Consider the following 18,413-nt stretch of genomic DNA (forward strand, 5'->3'; position numbering starts at 1 on the left):
TCTTGGTCAACTGTGTAGTGGCGAAGATGGGTTGTGGGCAAGGAATGATGTGTTGGCCGCGATCGCATCTAATACGTTGGCTCTGTGTAGAGACAGCTGGCTAGTGGCAGAACAAGCATTCCATCAGTGGAATCATTACACAATTCGTTAAATACATATATCGCTGAGAATGGTAACAGCTTTCTACACTTGCCCATCTCCGTCTTCTTGATCTGAGCCCGGCTTGTGGCCGTGCCCTTCAATGTCCTCCATGTCTTCATCCATACCGGGCCACAAGACCTTCTTCTGTAGCACACCTTTCACATTGAGTACCGCCACCCAGATCCACAGCATCACCAAAACAATGGTCATTGCGCTGCACACGCCCTTGATACCTGGACTGTCCAGTGCGTTGGCGATGTAGATGAGTGCGATGGTCATTCCAGCGTTAGGGAAGATGAATCCCCAATGATTCAAGGTGAAGTGTGACTCCTTAGCACTGATGACAATGCTGATGGTGGCGATGGCGGAGAACCAGAAGGAGATTAGCCATAAGAAGATTCCCACGATAACTCCGAAAGCCTTGAAAGCATCACCAACTGGGAAGGATGTGATACCCAGCAGATGTTCGGGGACGTGCTTCGGTGCCTGCATACCAAGCGAAATGCATGCGTTCGCAGTGTATGCAGCCGGACCAACAGCCACATACATGCCGGGGCGTTTGGGTATCTCGGGAAGATTGCTGTTAACCAAGCGCGTGAAGTAGAGGGTCAACATTAGGAACGCGATAGTCCAGCCCAAGCCCTGGAAGGTAACGCTGCCGACGAAGATGGCGAAGCCAGGCCCAGGTGGCTGGCTCTTCAACAGTGTACCACCCAGAACTCCAAGGACAAGGAAGGGGTATACCGGTAGGATCCAAGCGGGCATTGCGTCGGTAACAGGAAGCTCACGTCGATCGAAAATAACGTGGTATTGGAAAACGGCGACCAAGATGACGATGGCCGCGTATAACCAGAAGAGTATTTCCAATGTCTTGATGAGCCATGGTCCTGAAGATGGCACTCCGTACAGCTCGATACAGTAGATGATGAGTGCGATAGATACGAAAAATGCGCCGAAGAAGAAGCTTTCGTGTGGGTGGTGCAGACTGAGCTTAAGGGATCCACGGTTGTGGATGAAACGGTAGGTGATGCATGCGCTAAACGCAAGGAACAAAACGATATCCAAAATGAAGAAAATCTTCCCAATGGTCTTTAATCCGTGGAAGCTGTATGGCTGCTGCCCGAGAAGTGTCGCAATGGCGCCGGTCGACATAGTGCACTCAAACCACGACCAAGTAAAGTGATCTAAGCGCTTCTTCCATGGCAAATATGTGGGGTTGTAGTCTTCTCGTTGCGCGGGCCGGGGGCGCCGTTTGATGGGTCTGGCACGGGCACTCATGTTGTCGGTAGAGGAGGTGCCTGAAACCAATGAAGTCGTTGATTCGGGATGCGAGGATGATGGGCGCGACGGGGACATGGTGTCTTATCGACGACGGGGGATGACCGTTGACAGCGAAGCAAATCCCATATTGCTTGACGTCAATTTGGCATTTTCTTCGATGCGATTTGGCTCGATGCCAAGCGAGAAAGTCAAGGTGTCATGCGAGTTGGGTTTAGCGCGCGCTGATCTCAGCACAGGTCGAGCGAAGGAGGTCTTGCCGCCCGTCGATGCTTGAGCCTCACAGATCACCAGACGCAACTGTTACAGCCATCCTGGAACTTTTCACCATGCCAATATTGCCCATCCCCCGAACTTTACCATGTTTAGCGTCTATCCGCGTTCTGTGGAGCCCTGGGGACCTCCGCGGTGATGATGCATCTATGACGTCGCGGCTACAGCTAGTGCAGCATTCACGATCGCAACTCAGACCCATGCAAAGCCAACCCTTGGCCCTGGGCATTCATTGATTACCAGATTTTGAGATGTCGCTTTCTGATGTGTACGATAGCGCAAAGCGCGCTCTTTCTTCAGCTCCGCCAAACGACTCCTACCTTCGCTGGGATGCGCCGGGGGTGGAGACGCCAAAACCCAACGAAGATGAGACCGCTAAGAAGATTGGAGAGACGATGAACAGGATGCAGCAGCACAATTTCGATCAGCATCGACATGCTTTTCGAGCGACGCACGTCAAGACGCAGGGTATTGTCAAAGGCAAAATGACCGTGCTTCCGGACCTGCCGGCCCACCTACAACAAGGCCTATTCAAGACACCCGGCAAGATCTACGATGTCGCGGCACGATATGCTAATGAACCTGTCTTTCTTCAAGCAGACCAGCAGCCAGGGCCTCGCGGTTTGGGAATGCGAGTATTCGGTGTGCAGGGTGAGCAGCTCCAAAGCTCTGACCCTGAGGCCAGTACGCAGGATGTGTTTTTCAATAACGCTCCGTCGATCGAGTTGACCGATATCGATACTTGTCTTGAGATCATGGAACTGAGGGAGAAGTACTTTGACAGTCCCTTGAAGTTGGCCGCAGCGACAAAACTAAGGACAGATGCGATCAAGCAAAGTGCGCCTGGTAGGCTACGTGCTGTTTCTGGATGTTATTTGTCTTGACTCATTGCGCTAGGTATGCTCCCGAATACGAACATAATCAGCCACTCGTTCTACACTCAGAGTGCATTTCGTTTTGGCGAATGGTATGGCCACATGGCGCTCTTCCCAGTACTCGACGATATGAAGCAACGAGAGGAGAAAGTCAAAGGTAGTGACTCGCGAGAGGCACTTCGCGATTGGCTGTTGGAGTACTTTGCTGATAATGGCGCCAAATACGAGTTCAAAGTCCGTCTCGACAACGCCTAATTGTTGTCGCTTTTGCTGATGTCAAGTGCAGATTCAGCTCGGTACTTCACCTGCTCATCACCCGACCGAAGACGGCTCAGTGGTATGGGACGAAGCTACGGCGCCATATCAGACCATCGCAACAATTGAATTCCCGCCTCAAGATGCGTTGAGCGCCCAACGAAGAGTCTTTTGGGAGGACATGATGAAACTGAACCCATGGGATGGACTGGTGGCACATCAGCCACTGGGTAGTATCAACCGTTTGAGGAAAACGGTCTACGAGATGAGCAGGAAGAAGCGTGAAGCTGTGAACGCTACGCCAACCAAGGCGGTCAACAGTGTCAACGAGATACCATGAGCATCGTAAAATTAATATACACCAGTGTGACGAAGTCTTCAGCTCAGCTGAGCGGTGTCATTTCACTCTCGCGCAGTCCAGGCAAGAAGCTCTGCAACAGCCAACGTGTAACGCTCGTATATCCAACATCTCATTTTATACTTATGATACGAAGAAACCGATATGGTTTCACTTCCCCGGTCTTTCGTACTGGTACCCGCTATCCGGTCACTGCTACACGCCATTGTGTTTTAGCTTACCGTAATATACGAGCTGTCTTAGTGTACAAAGCCCATACACAACCGGCTGGTACGCCTCACGTAGCGTGAGTATGCCTCAGCTGACACCAATAAGCGTACCTCCAGACGTGGGACCATGTGATTGGTATCTGCATGCCGGCGCGCATCATTGGAGGCCGAAAATAGCTGGCCAATCATTAATGATCGCCACCAATACTCTAACGAAGAACTTCGTTTGCTGTCGGTTACTCGGTCGCACCGGTGCAATGATCCTCGTGGTATGTAGACAAAAGTAGCGAAAGGGTTGCTGCAGATACGAGGATCAATCACGGCCACGCTGTGTGTGGAGTGTAGTAACAGTATAAGAGAGCTGTCACAGTTGTCCTCGCAACAACTGTCCACCTTCAATCGCAAACTCGGTCTTCAATCGGCAACATTCTTCAAAATGCTCTTCAACGCACTTGCCGTCACTGCACTGGCCGCATGCGTCAATGCCGCCGGTCGCGCCATCGTAACCAACCACTGCACCGATCCAATCTACCTCTGGTCTGTTGGCAGCAGCATGAGCGACCAGAACATCATCTACCCCGAATCATCGTACAGCGAGCCCTTTCGCACTGATCCCAAATCTGGTGGCATCGCCCTCAAGATCTCCCCCATCGAAGGCGGAATCTCCAAGCCCAACGTCAGCCAGACCATCTTCGCCTACAATCTCGACGTCAACCAGGTCTGGTACGATATGAGCGACATCTTCGGTGACGGGTTTGCCGGAAAGTCCTTGACACTCAAGCCAACGGATGCTACCTGCGAAAGCATTGTATGGGCTTCAGGCGAGCCACCCGCGGGTAGTCAGATTAAGGTCTGTGGGGCTGAGACGGACTTGGAGCTGACATTCTGCACGCCTCCGCCGCCGTCGCAGTGCTTGCCCGCTTGGTCTCCTTGCGGGACGAGTGCGCCTCCGGGTGAGACGAGGCTGTGCTGCACGCATTGCATTGGCAATCATCACTGTGTACAGGCTCCAGGTTCTTAAGTGAATGTGGTTCAATGGCGAAGCGGACAAGAGTGGTATAAAAGCTGGGCATTCGTTCTTTACTGAGGAGAAGGGACTATCGAGGTAATGTTTTTATCGATACGTAGTTTTGCTGTTTAATACGTCGCTCATTCAGACTTTGATAGATGCAATACACTGTCTAGAACAAATGTTTTGCTAATGCTTCACCAGGGCCTTCTGCTCTAGTGATTTTTGACGTTAATATTCGTTGGACTCAGTCCTGTTTCTGGGGCAGTAACCCACGGAAGCTCTTCGCCTAAGACAGTCTCAGTACTCATTCGAAGATCTCACAGATCTCACCATCAGCTAGAGTGACAATCGGGATTCCTGCCCTCTTCGCCATCTTCGGAAAGTTCACCACTATGTGATCAGGCGGGGCCAAATCGCCGCGCCAATGCACCTCTAGGCGTCGTAAATCCTTCAGAGGCGCGAATTTGCCCTTGAGAAAATCATCTAGCGAGACCAGGGTATCATGATCCGCTTGATGAATCGCGAGGGTATCCACACCCGCCAGGATAGGGTAATGGTTCAGGGTTGGACCAGACTCGACTTCGAGGATCCGCAGATTGGGGATACTCTTCATGAGGGCTAGCAGGTTCTGTGCAAACCTTCCTACGCCCCTGAAGAAGAGTCCTCTTGTGACTATGACTTTGAGGGTATTGACGTTAACCCAGCACCCTTCGTGCACTATTGGAAATGCTGTACTTCTATCGTACTCGAGAGTGAGGTTGGTGAGAGTGGAAAAAGGAATCGCGCTGAGACCTTCAAACCCCGTGGAAAGTGCGAGTGACGATATCCTGGCGGGTGACAAACCCTGTTTCATTGGTGTGAGGTCGAACGCTGAATCCCAGAAGTAATGTTTGGGATTTTGAGATTCCGCAAAAGAACGTCTCGTGTACAGTTCCGCGGTCTGAAGTTTGGGAAGTGCCGTGAGAATGAGGCCGCACACTGCGGCCTCTGAAGGAGATATGAAGTCGTTCATGAGTGACTTCTTCTCCTCAACCGATAGCTGGAGTGACTCCGCAATGTTACCCAGATTCTTTTCACAGCTACCACAATTGCAGAGCCTGTCTTTTTCGTAGTCTTTTGGAATCCAAGCTGGCGACTTGTTCCAGAACCAAACAGCCAGGCTGCGCACACGGATGCCAAGTTCTGGACGATGGGTTATCGTACGTAGAAAGGGCGCCAAGAAAGAAGGGGCCCTCTTCTTCAGCAAATACGAGCGGTATGGCTGAGGCAGGGAGACGTCGCGATACAAAATGGCTTGGGCTATAGGGAGCAGGCGCTTGCATGTTAGACTCGTGAAAAGTATACTCTGAACTTCTGCCCCATGCCTCCAACGCGCCTGCTCAGTTTCTGGTGCCACTTCTGGGTATTCCCCGTATGTGCGGTCATAGGTGCGATCGCCATACCCTTGTTCTATGAGCAGACGCTTGGTAGGCGCAAGGTACTCTACTATTCGCAACATCAGCTCGTTGGGTAAACGCAGAAGACGGCTGTCATCTGGTTTTCGCGTCGGTGATGAGGACGGATCGATGCGCAGGTAATCAAAACACTGAGCCATGGAGTCGTCGGAGTCATCGGAGTCGCACCAATCCCTCCGCGCGGGTGCCATTTGATCGTAGTGGTGGAGGATGGAAGTAGAAATGTATGTTCAGGTCTGACTGTGGGGATCGTGATCAGCTCGCACAGAAGTTGGTATTTCCAAGCGCTTTCTCTACTTGACAAGCGCACCAATGGGTGTGCGAGTCTTTCTTCCGTTGCTCGTGACAAACCAATGTGTGTGTGTGTCCTCAAATCAGGCAGAAACAGAGCTGTGAACTCGGCCCCGCGGGACATTAGGCCTCCAGGGCCGCAATTTGGGGCAGGCTATGCCGGATTCGGTATAGATCAAGATAGGGGAAGGGCAAGCGTGACGCAACATCTCTCAATTCCACTTCGCAGCTAGTACGCGCAACCATATTGCCATGGCAGCTGGTAGCTCTGTTCAGATCGGATTACTTTGCGCGAGCTCTTTATATGCGAGCAAGACTGCTTGTTTCCTACTGCAACTTTGCCGTACTATACAAACATGAAGGCCCTGACGATTGACAAAAGTACCTAGGTAGCTACACGTTTACCGCAACTCATCCTCGCCCCTGTACACATATCCTCTGACACGCTAGATCATAACAGCGTCTCCATCAGCGTCCCACTCAACCTCCACCCTATCCATCGGATCCTGATGCACACCAAAAGGTCCCATCGCTTTCTTCCAGCACACGTACTCCGCACGATGTAGCACATCCGGTTCGGCCTTCAATCGCCACGGCGTACCACCCTTCGACTCCCACGTCGACATAGTCCACGGCGGGAAGTAGAGATACACCGCAATCTCGGCGTCGCGACATATTTTGCGTACATCGTCGATTGGATCTAGACAGTTGTCCAGTTCGGCGCTGAATCTAGTGTTGTCTAGATGTTCCATATGATAGGCTTCTATGCGCGTGAGGTTGGGTAGGTGGAGCTTTTTCTTAGCGAGACAGAGCGTATTCAGGAAGTTGGCTGTGATGTGCGTCGCCTCGCTGATGCGCAGGACTTCCAGCGTCTTTGGGAAGATCTCCGCCGGATCCGTAATTGGCAGTCCTTGTCGTATGATTCCATGGCCTTGTATCGCCTTCATAGTCAGACCGACTTCCCTCAGGCTCTCGAAGCGGCGGAGGTCGAAGACCGTAGTCACGCTGTGGGAGTACCTTATCGCTGTCATGTCGCTCGGTATCTCAAGCACTGTCAAATGCGGTAACTTGGCTGTCAGTGCTCCAAGCAAAAACTTGTGCTTCCACTCGTATGGTAGTGTATAGCTTGCGCGAGCGGATGCAGACCGTGTACTCGCGAAGAGAGGAAAGTCCATGAGCCATGTATCGCCGAGCTTCAACTCGCGTAGATTGGGTAGAGCGCAGATGAGGACGCCGAATAGTGCAGGGACAATATCATCTTTAATAGCTTCTAGCCATTCCTTCGCATGTCGTTTGTTGGTAGCGAAGTGATTGATCATGACCCCACATGCTTCCAGAAACTCAGCGTCCTGCCTTATGTAATCCGGAGCAGGTAGCGCATTGTACTTGGGTTGGGTGAGATACACTTGTACCCCAGTGCGAGTAGTATGCTGAGTTCTGGTTGTCCTGCCTTCACTCTTACTCCAAATCTCCAAGCTCTTGACCTGACCGAGCAAGTGCGACCGGTAGCCCAGTTCTGACATGTACCGATCGATGAATGCGAGATTGAACCTTGGTTCTTTGAGTAACCATTCTTGCGCGACAGGCCGCCATCTCTTGGATACGAGCGCAAGACTTGCAAGATCCCGGTTGCGACTCAAAGTCGTGAACTGTGCGCCGATGTTGAGAAGTAATTCTTCGGGAAGATCACCGATGGTCTTAGGTGTGCGAGGTGAATGTGAGAATCCGGATGGTCGGGACATGATGGGCAAGCTAGAGAAATTCGGGCTGAAGCAAGGGTCGTGCGGGCGGTGATATGGTGGGGTAGGCGCGAGGCTGAGATGTCTAATTAGGCAGCGGTGATGAGTGGTTGACTGGCGCACAGGCTGCGATAGGGTGTCATCGACGGATAACAAGCTGCCAAAATATAAGCATAAGCTTGCGTTATCGTAAAGATTGGGTCACATCGAATGCGGGGTGACCAAATTTTGGAAGTTTGGAAGAAGCGCACGGTTGTGTCACGTGTTTGTGTCTTTCACGTCCAATCTTTGTAGCGAGCAGATGACTTCCACCCATCTCATGCCTACTGCTCTTCCCAGACTACTGCGAATACTATCTAAAGTCTTTCACAGATTGATAATCCACCCTGAACATATGCAATGATAGGTCGGCCCAGAAACCTAGCCCATGGCGTATACTGTCCATCTTATCTAGTCATTACGTACTACCCAAACATGCTGAACAGTCCTTGTAGCATAACCTTTTCTTCGGTTGCAGCAATATCTTCCAGGCAACGCTAGCCCACAGTGTCTCACTGAACTCGGCGGCCATGGGAATATTGACAGATTCCAGCTGCAGACGTTCTATGTCCTCGTCCAAGCCCTGCGCCTTATCGGTAATGTGTGATGCAGGCTCGGTAAATTCGGCTTTCTTGGACCGCTTTGTCTGCTCTTCTTTCGCACACAATTTCTTGGTCGAGTCTCTGTATTGTTCTGGAGACTGTGCGTTCGTACTCTCCGTGGTGGTAAAGCTTGCACCAAGGAATAGGGTCTCTTTAGCGAGGGGCGCAAGTTTTTGCTCGAAGCGGAGAGTGAACTGGAAAGTGTCCAGATCTGCCATGCGCGTTAGTCTTATGTCAGTATCGCACCAATACCAAACTCACTCAGTAATGGCGAAAGCCGTCGCCTGAACGCACGCTTCCCCAAAGCCCTGTCAGCCCACCCACTAGAGTCGATTGTCGTTTGCTTCTTGTTTGGTTCTTGAAGCTGCGGATCCCACTTGCTGTTTCTGTTACCATGAAAGAATGCACCCTGTACCCATCTCGTCAAATCGAATGTGGGGCTGTTCAGGAGTTGCGAGTGGTGGTCAGCGTGACGTAAGAACACTCTGACGCCAAAGGCCAGTTGGGGTTGTCTGCTTGCTTCTGGAGCCCACTCGAAGAGTGGCGCAGATGATCCTGAACAGCGCCACATTTCCAGAGGCCGTAAACGATAAAACGCCTCGAGTTCTTTGCGCATGTCCCCGGAGACCTCTTGGGACCCACTATGGAAGGTCACTTCGATACCTTTGCGATCGAGATCTGTAAGTAGGTCAAGGTAATCCAGCCGACCCAGATCGAAAGCGTTGCACAGTATGATGAGTTGTTTACACGGCGTGTTGAAAGATAGCTCAACGTGCTTGAGTCTCAGGTCGCCCACGGGGATTTCGTTCATTCTTTGCAAGAAAGCAAACATCCATTTGTTACACGAGCGCAAGTGAAGGCGTTGGATAGTGAGTGGTATGACTTTGGAACGTGCCTCTGCTAAAGTCTTTTTAGCCGGAAGCGCATCATTGACACGTGCTGCAATAGGTTTGGCCGCAAGAGAGAAGACTATGTCGTCGGGGCGCCCAAGAATGCCCATGGGTATATCAAGCCGCTTCAGTCTTGCGAAATCCGCCAGTGTGATTATGTGCGATCCCATACTCCTCCATTTGGCATCGTGCGACTCAAGAACCTCGATGGTGGGCGGCCCTTTCCATCTGGTGTTCTCCGCGATTGTGAGAGCTTCGAGCTTGGCCTGGAACAGTGGTAACGCTGGTCCTTGGAATGGGGCACTGGGTAGCATCTCAAGATTCAGCGCTGGAAAGGCTAGAGGTGCCCGCTGAAGCGAACGTGGCGGTTGGCTGGAGAAAAATGGCCTCACTTCCGGTAGCTGAACAGTCACCGATTTGATGTTGGGACACGATATCGCGAGAAGATTAAGGTAAAGCGCTGGTTCCTTCTTCCATATGGTACCGACTGAGGCGTTGCTTTCCCAAACCCGGCTCCAGTCCAGGGTATGTCCAGTAGTCGTAGAGATGGCTGCGCCAAGACCTTCCAGTGTGTCCAGGTCGAGACTGTTTCCATTCGCGCAGAAACAGCCTACGTGGTGACTGCACCCGAAATCCCCAAGATTGATACTGAGTACCTTGCTAAGGAGTTCCGGCTGATAGCTAAGCATTCGCAAGAAGCCTTTGATGTTCCTCCCCGACACGATCAGCTCTCGCACGATGGTCTTTTGAACAATTTCTCCAAGACGTTTGTTAACCAGTCCAAAATTACAGATGTGCGTAGTGCCGAGCATGTTGGAAGCTACCATTTCAAGGAGTTCGGACGGGAGGCGCAGCATTCCGTTGTTTTGGACAAGGTGGGTGTCGACTTCGTCCAACAGCGCAGACGTATCGTGCTGGCCGCCATCTTGGGAGTCCTCGGGGCTGAATTCTGGTATCGCGGCTTCCCGTGAGAGAGGTGGTGTCTTGACTTCGTTTGCGGGACTCGCTACGCGTCGCTTCCTGGGACTAGAGCTGAGTGGCGTCATCGGCGCCATCGCGGTATGAAGAGAGTGAGATGTGGTTTGGGTGGTTGAGTTGAAGCGCAGATTATCGCGCTGGTATACTGGTATTCTGGCAAATATCCATTGGCGCATGTGAGTACTGTGGGTCAGTCACAAGGGCGGCTACCGCGGTACCTGCATATGGTCAGTTATCGGGTGACGTAATCGAGTGAATGTAGTGGGGTATTACTTGAAAGACCTCCCTAGACTGTGAAAGAATCTCTTCGCCTCGTAGCTTCAAGGTAAAGAAAGTGTATAGCGCAACATGTGTACCGTGGCTGCTCGTTGACTGAGGTGCAAGGAGGGTGTGACACGTCCGCGCCAAGCCGCTAGTATACAAGCAGGTGACTCGTTCCAATGCTCTTTCCATTGACACGCATGCCCTACTAAGATAAGAAACGATAGCTACGCGCACACTTGGGTATAAGGATATTCAATTCGTGTCGCTTCAAACCTTGCCAAATACTGCAGTATCGCGTCGCATCCCTGCGTCATGTTACTTCTACACTAAAAGACAGGGCTCACATGCCCAAGACCGACGGTGGCGATAAAATGTACTCTTTCCAAAACACATTGATCCATCAAATTACCGACTTTATACCACCTACATCTCCTTCGTTATAACCCTAAGAAATTGCAGCTCCTTGGGCTTATGCGCCGAATGCCCATTGCAGTCAACGAAAGGGGCGACAGTAAGCACATTGCCACTCTCGTCTTCAAGTTTGAAGTCAAAAGTAGCAATGAAGTACGCGGTGATGATATTCTGCTCGAGTTTCGCAAAGCGCATGCCCAAACACGGATGCCGTCCTGACCCCCAACCAAGGAAGCCATGTGCTGCCTTCTTCTTGTCCTCCGCACGATCTGGCATGTATCGAGCCGGATCCCACTTCTGTGGGTCGGGATAGATCTCTGGATCGTAGTGTATGTCGCCCGGGGCGTATGTGACGAATGCGCCGGGTGGTATGACTTCGTCGCCGTTACCCGTGGGTATGTTCTTGCCGCTGATGTTCCGCCTGAAGGCCGTGCCGAGCAGGTTCAGACGTAGGGAGTCTCGCAGACACATATCGATGACTGGGAACTCGCCTTCCCATGCCTCTATAGGTATGTCGTCGAGCTGCTGGAGCAAGGGTGCGTTCGGGTCCTTAGCGTACCTCGCCGCATTGCTGCGGACTTCGTCGTTCGCTTTGGCGAGCCATTTGGGTGAGGTGGCGAGGTAGGACATAACCTAGTTGACATTAGCTTGAATCCTGTCGGTGCAAGGCATAAGGAGGCTTGGGTTTACTTACCCAGGCTACGTTGATACCGCTGTTGAGTAAACCAGCGAACAACGCTCCAACGACGAACTGAGCGACTCTCTCGGCGCGATCACCCTGATCCAGCAAGTACTGCAGCGCATCGTCGTGCTTCTCGTCGCTTGCCGCACGCTTCTTGATGATTTTGTCGATCATCATATAAAGTTGCGCTCCTGCCCAGTTCCGTTTCAAGAGAGCCGGTGAAGGGAGCTTCGGGAACAAGACTGACGTAGCGGTAGAGCTGCTTTCAATCGTCTCAAACATCTTTAGAACCTCCTCCAGCATCTGAGGGTCTTCGGCAATCTCAGTAGCGCCTACCATGCGGATGGTGAGGCGGAAGACGATCCGGTACAGGCTCTCGAAGGGATTGGTGCGGCCACTGGGCTCATTCTTGATGGCTTCGAGAGCTTGTTTTGTGTCGGATATCAAGATAGGCAGCTTGCGACGGAATTGGTCGTTCTTCAAGAAGAAGTTAAGACGGCGATGGAACATGGCGCTGAAGCTGAGATTATTATCCTCGGCGGTAATGGTCCTGGAAACTTTCGGCGAGTTACCGAACAACACAGCATATCCTTCGGTGAAGCCCAGATCTTTCGACTCGAAGAACAGCTGGCGCCCTTTGCCTCCTGAAAGCGCAACAATCATGTTCGGTCCAGCATGGAAAGAGAAGGTTCCGGTCTTGGACTGGTCGCGTCGCTCGCTCCACCATTCCCATCTTCGGGTCCAGAAACCAAGAGCTCCGACGACTGGAAGGTCGTCTTTGACTTGAGGTGGCGCATTCTTAGGGACGCGATGCGAGTAGGATAGTGCGCCAATAGCGCATGCTGTCAGGGCTAGCCCGACTATTGCGAAGAAGAGGGGGTTGATATCTGAAAACCGCTGTAGGACATCAACTACCGCCATCTTGCTGGAGAAATACGACTGGTGACTGCAGTGAGTAGCACAGGGGTTTATGGCCTTCTTGGGTTTCGCCGCGCTGAGAAGGGGTTGAGGGCAACCCTGATATAGATAATGAATGCAGTCGCAAAACGAGCGCGCCACAGCTCTTATGTGGAGCCTGCATTCCAGAAAGGTATTGCTGCAGGATTGGCGACGCCTGGCGCTTCATGGATCATAGCTCATCGGTGCTGCGGCAAGCGTGGTAGTGACGCTGCGCATGGCAATATCAAGAGGTGTTAGAGTGAAACAGTAACAGGGCTACGAATTGGCCGATATACTCAGTGGCGACACAATCAGCATGCTCGCTCGTATTACTACGGGCGTTTGTCTGGAAAGATGCACATGTGTGATCGCTTGCCGCTGCTCCATACATTCCCCGGCCCGTCCTGCAGTCGTAATCCTCGGCATCGCAGCCACAATTCATACAACCATCGGCCATCGGTTCGGCACTCGGGTTCCGACTGTGAGTGTCTAAACGAGACACACCAAGCACACGGCCACCGGATAATATACCTCGTCTGCAATCGCTTGCATAGACGAGAGCCCGAGAGGGTGGAGCCGATAGTCACCACAGCACCTTCCTCTTTGATCCTGGCACTGAGGAAGCTGCAGCTGAGTAGGATCCATGGTCTTTTCCTGCATCTTCTCGAGAAGAGTCAGGACTCCAGGGCCCTTGCTCGCCAAGAAAGCGAGCCATCGGATTAAAGTCGGCATAGGACTGCTGTTTGCACCCGTTTGCCATGATATGAGCAGGTGTGAGCTCGCGCGCAACCTCGTGATATCCTCCCCTCCCTCTCCCCAGTCTAGTGTAGTTGTCACTGCCCATGCCTATTCCCATGAGGTCGTGCTCCATACTGTTCGGACCTGCTCCTTGTGTGTGCTTTTCTTGTGTACCGACGTGATCTAATGAGATCAAGTTCCGTTCGGGATTTCTTGTGGGCTTCTGCGACGTGCCTGCTGGTCGATATTGCGGGTGCTCAACGATGACACCGTCCGGTCGCTCAATGGCGCGATACTTCTTCGCCCGACGTCGAGGTTTGCTTTCCAGTGTCATTGTAATGCTAAGGTCGGCGTTCGGGGGTAGGCTCGGACCGCTTTGATGGTTGGATTCGATCGATGTTGACGACGTGTGTCTTCGTTCGCGCATGTGGACGTGAGGAGACTGGTGTGAGGCTGATTGTGTAGTGGATCTGGATATGTGGCTGTAGATGTGGTGATAGCTTTCTCCAAGTCAGTGTACAATGCTTGTCCTTTGTATACTGGCTGTCAGCGCATCGCGCAGTATACCCAACGCCGTCGTCAACGACGTAGCCATGGTCTGAAGAGTCCAGATCTCTCCCATCGAGATCATAAACTCTCCACCTCCCTCATCTTACCCTCTCTGGCACGACGAGCACACCGTAGAGTCGATGCCTTGCGCACAAGTGAGCCTGATCGACCTTGTACACACCATAACGACATCATACCCAGGTCCTGCGGTTACGACGATGGCGGTCTGGACCCGTGGATGCGCCCTCTATCCGTCTGCAGCCCTATGGTATACAAGCCCGTTAGAGCACTGCAGCTCTGTCCGAGATTTTGGTATATCCAGAGCTTCGACCGACGTCATATCGAATGCGTCGCACGGGAATCTAGACCATCAGAGCGACAATTGCGCTGCTGAGCCCCTGTCGCGTATCGTGGCCGTGAAGGGGCGCACCTCAGCTCAAGCGCGTGCGGCCACACAGCCCCCTGCGCAGCATCGCGAACATGTTGTCATATGTGAAGCTGGCAGCTGGAATAGGCTTCGTGGGATCGTCTGCGCGGGTATCGGGGGCAGGCGTCTGAAATAGCCAGAGGGTCTAGATTTTGATATCGTGGGGGGCCAGAAGGCAGAAGATGGCGAAGGGGAGGCAGGAGGGATGAAGCGAGTGGGACCGGTAATGATGTCAGGGCGCGTGCGCAACAGCAGACGGGGGTGAGCAACCCATCGCTTCTTCACAACACCAACACGACGCCTGACACTACATCACTGCAACAATCCTCACATTAACCTTAGCTTTTTTTATCCGTCTTTTTGTTTTTGCTAAATGATCTGCTTTTCGAGTCCACCGCAGCTTCATTGGACAAGGCCCACCTTACGTGTCTGCTGTCACCCATTTTCACAGACTCAGGTCGTCATTCCATATCGAATTGTCGCAATAACCCCTTCCAACTAATACTTCACGTATCAGGCCCACTTATTAGACAGCCCCGTGATACTGTCGAAGACGGCGCCATCAAGGAGACCTTAGCACATAGCCAAGTGCTGCCATCATCTCAGGTTCCTTCTCTAGCTGATCATGTGTAGTGGCCAGACACTTCTCGATGACAGGGATGAGATCACCGGGTGTATAATGCCTTTCTGGCTGTCTCGCGTCCGCGTAAAGTTTCCTAGTATTCCAGGCGGTAGTCAGGTTACCGCTCGGTGCCTCCCATCCTATCTCGCGGAATTTAGTAGTGCCAAAAGCGGTGGTTAGGCTAACACGCGATGCCCGCCATCTCCGAAGCGCAGCCGGGAACTCCTTGTTGTTGGAGTAGTGAATGGATCTATAATGCCAGCCCATGGAGACGATGTTATACGGATACAGCAGCTGGACTTCGCGCAATCTTGGAAAGTTGACATCATCAGCTATCAGATTGTCGAGCCACTGTGTGCCTGGCCATAAATTCTCATGGCTAATGCTCGTGCGGAGAGACTCGAGGGATGAAGGGAGTACGTGGCGAAGCTCAGCCGTTGCTGGGTCACGAATGCGATGTCCGAACGTAGCCCTGTCGTGGATGCATAGCTTGTCGAACAGGTATTGGTATGGGATCACCAGCCGCTTGAGACTTGAAAAGTCTACCGGGTCCAGGCCCATGATCAGACTGTTGTGCATATATTCACTGACAAGACTAACTTCGACAGTGATCTCCTCGAGTCGCGCTTGAAGATCCGATCTCCCTTGTCGGATTGGTCGATGCGTTGATATGGTTGCAGGCTTGTTGTGACAGATGAACGAATTATATGCGTCGTTGACTTCATCGAAGATGGTGCCTGACATCCCACTGAAGGATGTAGCCTTCAGACTATGCGCAAGAGTTAAGAGAACGGTCATGCTCTCGAAAAAGCATACTGTCGATCTTTCCGCGTCTGTCGTGCCTTGCTCATAGCAACCCCTGCTGATTTTCCATGCGGTGTAGTGTTTTCGGTATGAATCACGCGCAACGTCCATCGTCATTGGTCCGAGACGAAGATGGGTGAAGGACGCGACCAGATCTGGGTGTATTTGCAACATCGCGTTCAGCTTCCACAGGTTTGCGGGCTCGACAGTCGCTCGCTTGATAAGACCTTCCTGTGCTATTGGACGTATACGACGGCAAGTGAGCGAGAGAGCGTGGAGGTCTACAATTTCGACTCCGCCAGTGATACTGAGCAGGAGCTCATCGGGAAGTCGCAGTATCGCGGTCCTGGATTGCGACATGGCGGCGGGTTGTGAGTTGAATCTATTCCGGAAGTACAGATCTGTTGGTTTTGATTGTGTAAAAGGCTGGATTGTTTAATGTTGCTTGTGGCCTTGAGCCACGCTCGAGCCACGCTAACTGCATCGGGTAGGCTTCTGGTGGTGAGAGAGGAAAGAGCTTTTGGCAGTTGCACAATCGTAACGCGATTCACTATGGAACTTGCTAAACTCTACGGACCTCTCGCCCGAGTTGTACCGTGTCAGGCCACGTGCGCGAATTGTGGTCAGCGGACACTTTTAATTACATCCTTGCACTCGTCCTTCGCCGGGATCATAACACTGACTCTACCTCGACTGCCACATCAGTGGGCTACAATACACCTCATATGAGCGCACATTTCAAGCCATTTACCGCTCCTTCACCGGATCTGGAGGACTTGGGAGCGCCTAACGAAGCTGCACTCGCGTCAACAGCGTACCCTGGCGTCAATATCCCCATATAATACTAGTCGACGATCGAATTCCAAGGATATACACCTTCCATGACTTGCTACCTTCGACTACGACAATTGAATCACCACTCTGAAGCACCCGTTCCGATCGAATGGAAGTCCTTGTAGACCACATCTTCAACATGCTCAAATGCGTGAAGATCGGCTCCGCAAATATGTTAGTCAATATCGGTAAACTGGTTGTCGTTTTCGTTGCGGCCCCCATACTCTACCACTCTCTCGTATCTTACTTTCCACAATGAGCGCACTGGAAAAGTCACTCTCTCATGTTCTGTTCAGTACACGATACGCTTACCAGTTTACCTACGTCTTTCCGACGGATCTCATCGAACAAGAATGCTGGATATGCCTGCGCACATACTTTAGCCAAGAAGAAGACGACGAGGACGGAAGTGACCCAAGACCCGAATGCCTACCCATAAGGCTACCATGCGGACACATTGTTGGCCAGCACTGTTTCGAGACCTACCGACGCGCCACCAACGATGTAGAACAATGCCTCCTGTGTCGCCAGAAGCTCCTTCCACTACTCCCTCGCACGACGTCCACTGCTCTTCTAGACAGGGTATGCCGAACACCCTGGTTCCAGTGGCACGACCGCAAACTCGGATGGACGCCGTTCGGCGTCGAAGACATGGATGCATCGAGCAGCGAGATCAAAATGTACAACGGCGAGGTACTGACATGGCTCGACGTATTTATCATTATCGTGCACGACGAAGCCTCGCGCGCGTTTCTATTCATCACCCTTCCCATATTCGCCATCGTCGCTCCTATCGCGGTCTTCTGCCTGGCTTATCAGCGATTCGGGAATACACCTCCATCGTATGTCGCTATTCACGATCCAGCTTTGCACGTTGCGTATGGCACATACTCGTACGGTTTGATGGAACGCTTCCCTGAATTACGACTCTTATGCGACATTGCAACTGGACATGCAATTTATGACCGCTCGCGTTCTGGCGCCCGTTCTGGCGAGGATGTCGCACCTGCCGTTTTCTTCATAATTGCAGGCTTTGCGTTTACTCGTTTGACATATGAAACACACTTTCCAAGGTCCAGCAGGAAAATGTTGAAGTTTCTAGTGTACGGACGGCTGGTGTATGCTGTGTTGGGGTTTAGCGTCATCATGAGCTTTGGGTTCTTAGACATATTTGCATACCTGACTGTGGCGACTTTTGTCGTCCTAACTGCGAATGCGCGGGCAAGAGGAAGTATCCAAAGTGCATAATTTTGGAAGGAGTACGGAGCAAGGGTAGGCGACTGAATTAGAACGTTGACTCTTACAGTGCGAGAATGAGATTCATATAGTTCGACATGTGGTACAGGTGCACAACCCGTCTTGAACAGTGTTTGGGTGTAAGTGGCGTTGTGAATCATAAAAACCTCTTTTGTCTAATTATGACCTTCATATCTACGGTCTCCGTGAACCGCTTATAATTTGGTCATGTTTCGTTTCTGTCTCAAGCTCAAGGACTCTTGAGCACTCTATTCAGGCATCCGAAACCAAAATGTCCATGACTAGCAAACCCTCGCTTCTCGACCTACCCAACGAGCTCCTCCTCCAGATTGCCAGCTACCTAGAGCCCGACGTGAGAATCGACAAAGACGCTGGCTATGGTTCGCCCACTTGGCTTCCTCTTCATCCCAAAGATCCGCCAACAGCTACACTTCCCCAGAGTGCCACAGAGACACGGCAGAAACATAGAGAAAGCACGCAACCACTCGTGAA

The 18,413-nt window shown here is 51.9% G+C and overlaps 6 protein-coding genes across 6 annotated transcripts; 2 read left to right on the forward strand and 4 right to left on the reverse strand.

Annotated features, from left to right (window-relative positions):
* Positions 1–183: 183 nt before the first annotated feature.
* J4E87_000921 (uncharacterized protein) lies at positions 184–1,419 on the reverse strand (the record flags this gene model as incomplete). Its single annotated transcript, XM_049372571.1, has 1 exon — positions 184–1,419. The coding sequence occupies one exon, from the start codon at positions 1,417–1,419 to the stop codon at positions 184–186; it is 1,236 nt and encodes a 411-aa protein (XP_049237229.1).
* Positions 1,420–1,943: 524 nt separating this feature from the next.
* J4E87_000922 (uncharacterized protein) lies at positions 1,944–3,162 on the forward strand (the record flags this gene model as incomplete). Its single annotated transcript, XM_049372572.1, has 3 exons — positions 1,944–2,538; positions 2,590–2,801; positions 2,854–3,162. The coding sequence occupies 3 exons, from the start codon at positions 1,944–1,946 to the stop codon at positions 3,160–3,162; spliced, it is 1,116 nt and encodes a 371-aa protein (XP_049237230.1).
* A 663-nt stretch (positions 3,163–3,825) lies between these two features.
* On the forward strand, positions 3,826–4,414 carry J4E87_000923 (uncharacterized protein; the record flags this gene model as incomplete). Its single annotated transcript, XM_049372573.1, has 2 exons — positions 3,826–4,239; positions 4,403–4,414. The coding sequence occupies 2 exons, from the start codon at positions 3,826–3,828 to the stop codon at positions 4,412–4,414; spliced, it is 426 nt and encodes a 141-aa protein (XP_049237231.1).
* Positions 4,415–6,592: 2,178 nt separating this feature from the next.
* J4E87_000924 (uncharacterized protein) lies at positions 6,593–7,888 on the reverse strand (the record flags this gene model as incomplete). Its single annotated transcript, XM_049372574.1, has 1 exon — positions 6,593–7,888. The coding sequence occupies one exon, from the start codon at positions 7,886–7,888 to the stop codon at positions 6,593–6,595; it is 1,296 nt and encodes a 431-aa protein (XP_049237232.1).
* Positions 7,889–8,342: 454 nt separating this feature from the next.
* Positions 8,343–10,471, reverse strand: J4E87_000925 (uncharacterized protein; the record flags this gene model as incomplete). Its single annotated transcript, XM_049372575.1, has 2 exons — positions 8,343–8,737; positions 8,851–10,471. The coding sequence occupies 2 exons, from the start codon at positions 10,469–10,471 to the stop codon at positions 8,343–8,345; spliced, it is 2,016 nt and encodes a 671-aa protein (XP_049237233.1).
* A 610-nt stretch (positions 10,472–11,081) lies between these two features.
* Positions 11,082–12,672, reverse strand: J4E87_000926 (uncharacterized protein; the record flags this gene model as incomplete). The annotated part of the gene is made up of 2 exons (XM_049372576.1): positions 11,082–11,702; positions 11,764–12,672. 2 exons carry the CDS (start codon positions 12,670–12,672, stop codon positions 11,082–11,084), a joined length of 1,530 nt encoding a protein of 509 aa, XP_049237234.1.
* Positions 12,673–18,413: the final 5,741 nt, after the last annotated feature.

This window comes from Alternaria ethzedia (genome assembly GCF_023757985.1).
Source record: "Alternaria ethzedia strain BMP 0044 chromosome Unknown scaffold_2, whole genome shotgun sequence".
Classification (NCBI taxonomy): Eukaryota; Fungi; Ascomycota; class Dothideomycetes; order Pleosporales; family Pleosporaceae; genus Alternaria; species Alternaria ethzedia.